The 5,950-nt window shown below is 41.3% G+C and overlaps 1 protein-coding gene across 1 annotated transcript in view; it reads right to left on the bottom strand.

The window, feature by feature from the left end:
* The window catches only part of PMS1 (PMS1 postmeiotic segregation increased 1 (S. cerevisiae)), a 42,665-nt gene extending 39,728 nt beyond the window's left edge, over positions 1-2,937 (bottom strand). The window contains exon 1 of the mRNA XM_009995253.1: positions 2,806-2,937. Within this exon, the coding sequence (XP_009993555.1) occupies positions 2,806-2,937 (132 nt within the window). The remainder of the gene's footprint in view (positions 1-2,805) is intronic.
* Between the last annotated feature and the right edge of the window lie 3,013 nt (positions 2,938-5,950).

Genomic DNA, 5,950 nt, shown 5'->3' with positions numbered 1-5,950 from the left:
GATTTCTCTTGGTTTCACTATGAACAATGCAATTCACACCCTGTGGTATCAGTATATTACATAATGCAAATGCAGTAAATTCAAACAGGAATTAAGTAACATTTTTTTTAAACTATGATGAAATTTGAAAAACCTGCATTAGGAAATATCAAAACCCCCTGAGATAGGCACAGAACTATATATATTCAATTAACACAATAGAAAGGTGGGTACACTTGGCTTTCTGTATTAATGAATAATGCTAAAGCTATCTTCAGGTGAAAAGCAATGCTTTTGCTAATATTTGAGTCAACCTCCTACTGGGAAGCAGCAATACACCTCACCTGAACATAAAAACATGTAAGGACATAGAAACAAAAAACCTTCTACCCTGCTGCTGTATGCACTAATGAAGGCCTGGAGCATTTTACAATGACCCTTTATATTCCATTCTAATTTTTACTTTCAGGCCACTTAACTGCTTAGGAAAAGTGAGATTACCTTCTTCTGCTTGAATAAAAATAAGTAACTATTTCTTCTCTAGTATTATTCATTTTTACTTGCACACGTTTTACTTAAAATATTACAATGCATACTTTAACCTGAAGCCAGGACATTACATCAAGAATAAAAATCATTCTACACATGCTCAATGCACAGTCATGCTACAGAGGCAGTTGACCCTGCTGGTAACAACAAGGCAAGATATACCATGTTCCTATTTTTCAAAACAACAAAGCTGAGGTTCAAATTAATCACTAGATACCATTCAACACCTTGCAGAAAGGCTACAGTTGAGTTTCTAATCAACTAGCTGGCTTTTAATTTTAATTAAATATCATCACATTATAGAAAACTACAACATAAGCTGATGTTTTTCCCTGTGTTGTATAAAAGCTAGTAGATATGCAGTACAAAGATGCTCAATAACATCACCTACTAGAGTCTGGTCAACCAGAGAGTTAACAGGAAGAAAACACTAGCCAAAGCTTCCCACTACACCTGACCACTGCCACACTTTCTACCTGAGAACCACTCCACCTGCTGGTTAACTCCTGACTGTCTCCAAAAAGCCCATTTCCTGTCTTTCTTCAGGCAAATTGGGTAGTAAATCTTAACTAATCAGGTAGCCTTCCTAATCCAGCTGGAAGAAGTTAAAACAATGAAAATGCCACAAGCCTTAAGCAAACACCATCAATCTGTGAAATGAAATTTCAAAATTTTCCTTCTCTATTATACTTTGGAACTCAATTAAGAGTTAATGTGGTTGTTGAACTCTCATAAGTGGTCGACCTTATTTATGTCACACAATAGTATTCTGTTATACAAATATTCTTATCACCAAAAAGTCTCAGAAGAATCCATTGTTTTGCAGTTCTATTATGTACAGCTGTGCAAAGCACAAGTTTTCTCTTACTCACAGTAACAATTAGCAAATCTCATCTACTTACTGACAACCTCCATAAAGCCAGGCTGGTTGGTCTGACAAAGACTGAACTGACAAAGAATTTAACAGTAGTGCAGGTGACTCATGCACTGAAAATTGTTGAAAATACTATTTTTAATTGATTTGGGAAACCAACACTGATGAGAAGGCTTTCTTGTCTGGCTATCTGTATGGCTCTACACTGGTACTCCAGGAAAGCAGACAAGGTTTGTTCAAACAATTTTTGAAGGCTCAAATATCTTCTGTTGACTTCCTGCAGTTATTGATCAGCTCCCAGGATCTGATTGCAATACCCTTGCCCCAGGGCTGTGCACACACTACTCATTTTGGAGTTATTCCTGAAGCAAGATAAGACACAGTCTAAATACTGAGAAGATAAGATGCCAAAACAGATCTGTCATGAAGACAAGAGTATCTTCAGCTCACCTGAGGCAAATAACAAATAAGCATATTCCTTGGCATCTGCAAGCACCTGCAGACTCAGACGGAAAGCACTTGAGACTCAAAAAAAAAAAAAGCCAACAGTGACATGGAAAAAGAAACAAGCAGAAATTTAATTGCCATCCTAATTAAAAGCATGGTCTAATGCTTAATTCGAGAATAGCTTATACATTCACTGTATAAGAAAACTGGATGTAATTCTGGACAAGTTCATTTATATAGATGCTAACAATACACTTTTTTACTAAGTATGAGATAAAGTACTGCAAAACAAGGAAAACTCATGGAAGCAAGAGAAGCTGATCTTTTAGATATTTATCCAATTAGGGGGAAAAAAAGCACAAATTTCCTACTATAACCAGTTTTTTACTTTTTTTCAGAAATTATCCTTGAGTGTTATCCCAACTTTTTTTAAATCTGATAAAAATAAAATGCTAGAAGTAGCCAGAGATCATCATGCTGGTGAGGGACCATGTGGTAATTTGTGTTACCAAAGCATCTAACACACCTATCAACAACTTCTTCCACTGCTTCCATTTTCACCTACTTGATAATGTTTTGTAATGAAAATTAAACATGCCAGTCTAGCAGTGAATTAAGTCCAACATCTTTTAAAACAAGCTATTAGCCAGAATAAGTAAATTTGTAAGCAGGAAAACAAGTATTAAAGAAGCTGACAGGTTTTCCTCAAGATTACACTCAAGAGCACATATATGATTTGCTGTTTCAGTGACGCCTCAAAAACGCTAAGGGAAACTGATTTTGGACCATTTTTATTTGAGGTTAAAATATATAGATGTATAAACACTTACTACCCTTCTATTCCCAAAGCTGCAATAGCCTAAAAAATACATCTGCAATAAAACAACTTTTCTAGCATTTTACTTTACATCCGATTCTTTACAAGAGAAAAAAAAAAAAAAAAAAAGAGGACTTACCAGTTTAATATCAACAATTGTTGCACCAGCATCCAAGGAATTTTCTATTAGCTCCTTCACCACACTGGCAACTGATGTAATCACCTGAGAACTTGAAAGGAGACGAACTGTTTCTGCTGGTAGTTGTTTCATAGTGGAGTAAGATGCAGAGAAGCTGCATAAAAAGAGAACAGAAAAAGAATGTAAAAAGCACATTACAAATACACATTTCTAAGCAATCGTTTTACAGCAACTATGACAGGTGGTTGTGATCTTGCAATTACAACTGACAAGACAGATCACCCCTCAGCATCAAGTCTAATTCCAGCACTGATTCAAAAAAACGCAAACAAAACCAATAGAGCTTTTGAAACTTTCAGTATTTTTTCCCCCTACAAATTCCTTGCATTGTTTTTTCCCCTACATTAAAAATTTTTTAACTCAGTACTGCTGTGTTGTGTGTATGATTCCCATTACCCAAAAATTCATGGAAATAGTATGAACTGAAGGTAACTGTTTTGCAAAGAAGTGAGGAAGAAGCAAAGGTGCTGAGTCAAAAGTCAAATCCAGTGGTAATGTGATCTACTGGCAATAATGAAAAACAAAAAAACTTCTGAATTACAACCTTGCTCTACTTATCTGACTTACCATGAGCCCTCACACAGGTCAGTTTATTTCTCTGTCTCTTTATCTTCCACTTGGAAATGAATATTATAATCTAGTGGAATATTTTTATTTTTTTTACCTCACTGAAAACACAAAGAATTAGCCAAGCTCCAGGAAAAATCTTTGTTGATCCTTGTAGCCTGACACAGGACTCAACCACAGGTTTTCATGCATATGAGATTCAGGGGTTTGCACCTGAAAAATGGTTCAGACTTGGGCTGCTCTCTGTCCTACAAGGAAGGCTTCTTTCCTGTGCAGCAGCAGTCTTTATTGGGTTATGTTATATAATGTTATTGACATCGAAAGGCAAACAATCCTGGCAGTCCCAGTTGCCCCACCAGTTCAGTCCAAGCTATCTGCTGGAGAACACAGAGCACGTGCCCAGAACCTGTCCTAAGGATATGAACACATGTGGAGGAATGGAGCAAACCCAGCTTTGCTCCTGACAGATTCAGGACACAGCAACGGACTGCAGCCAACACCCCAGAGCAGCACTCTCCTGCATGGTACATGCAGTGACATAACAATTACAGGACCTTCCTCTGTCTTGATATCCTTTAGAAAAGACTGCCACTCTTGAAACATAAAAGACTAAGAAAAAACAGGGTTGCTTGGGGGGGGAAAGATATATTATTTTGAACAGGAAGCAGAATTAAAACTTCTGAAAGCAATTACAGAAAGGTTTCCTCTTAACACCTTTATTTATATTCCAAAGGCAGTTTTTGCCTTTAAGATGTGGCAAAATGATCTGACAAATCAGGTTTCCAACAAACAAACTGGTAAAAAGGAGCACAGACAGATGCATGTTGTTGAAGACAGACCAGTATTGCTCATGTGCATGCATTGATAGGATCACAGAATAGGTTGGGTTGGAAGTGACCTTAAAGATCACACAGTCCAGCCCCCCTGACGTGGGCAGGGACACCTTCCACTAGACCAGGCTGCTCAAACCCCATCCAACCTGGCCTTGAACACTTCCAGGAAAGGGGCATCCACAGCTTCCCTGGGCAACCTGTGCCAGTGTCTCACCACCTTCACAGGAAAGATTTTCTTCTCAACACCTCATCTAAATCTCTGTTCTTTCAGTTTTAAACCATTCCCATTCATTCTATTGCTACAAGCCCTTAAAAAAGTCCCTCCTCAACTTCCTTATAGGCCCTCTTCAGGTATTGGAAGGCTGTTGAGGTCTCCCTAGAGTGTTCTCTTCTCCAACCCCAACTTCCTCAGCCTGTGTTCAAAAGGGAGGTGCTCTAGCCCTCTGATCATCTTTGTGGCCTTCTTCTGGACCCATTTCAACAGCTCCATGTCCTTCTTTTGAGGACTCCAGAGCTGGATGCAGTACTGCAGGTGGGGTCTCTCAAGAATGGAGTAGAGAGGGAGAATCACTGGCCTTGACCTGCTGGTCACACTTGATATAGCTCAGGACACAGCTGGCTTTCTGGGCTGCAAGTGCACATTGCTGGCTCATGCTGAGCTTCTCATCAACAAACAACTTCAAGTTCCTCTCTTCAAGGCTGCTGTCAATCCATTCTCCACCCAGCCTGCATTCAGAGAGGCAGGTTTCCTCATGCACTCATGCATTACACAGGACTCCTGTGTCAGTGCTTCATGATTAGTCAATGACAAGTGCCAGACTGGAGCTGTATATCTTTATCAAAAGACACTGACTAAGACAAGGGAGGGTCTTAAAAAAACTAAACCCTTGCAGATCCCAAAGACAAATTTTCTACCAGGTCCTAACGCAGTCAATCTGGGAGAGGAAGCAGCCCCCGTATGCCTTTCCCTTCCCTGGACTCAAACCACCCCAGGCTGGGCTGCCACTGCTCCCTGGGTCGGAGAGAGAGGATGCCAGGCTGGCCACATCCCAGGGACACCTGCTGGGAGAAGGTGGGATGAATCTCTGGTACCTGTTGCGTACGGAAGGAAATACAACCAACTCCCAATTACTTTTAGTTAAAATATGCATATTTCAGCTCAAGCCACGTTACTACTATGACTCCTTGTCAACCAGACACGTGGAAAGGTGCAGTATTTTCTGTGTTTGAACACTATCACTGACACTCTTCTTTCAACCCCTCTGAGCAAAGCCAGGGACAGGGTCGCTCTGAACAGCAACACTACACGCCATCAGAGAAACCACACACAAAAAAGCTCCTCCAACTTCGCGGCCCGACCCTCACAGATTCCTGGAGCAGCACCCAAACCCCAGCCCCACAGCCGCCTTTCTCAGAACTCCGCCAGAACGCGCGCCCGGGGAATCCTTACGCTGAGGGACGGGGCTGGTGGCAGAGAGGAAAGCTGCAGGCAAAACCTGCGGGCGGTCACACTTGCGTTCACCACACGAACCGGCCCCAACTCCTGGTTCTGCTTTTCATGACGAAAAGCCCGGGGAGCGCCGAGTCCCTGGCCGAGGTAAAGGGAGAGAAGGCAAAGGCAGGCGGGCCGGGAGGGGAAGGAGGCGCGGCTGCTGCCCCGGCCAGCAGGCCTGGCTCCCGGCAGG

This window comes from Chaetura pelagica, unplaced genomic scaffold, assembly GCF_000747805.2.
Source record: "Chaetura pelagica isolate M959 unplaced genomic scaffold, ChaPel_1.0 scaffold33, whole genome shotgun sequence".
In the NCBI taxonomy this organism is placed as follows: domain Eukaryota; kingdom Metazoa; phylum Chordata; class Aves; order Apodiformes; family Apodidae; genus Chaetura; species Chaetura pelagica.
The sequence above is the reverse complement of the archived record's forward strand: the minus strand, read 5'-3'. Positions and strand labels throughout refer to the sequence as shown.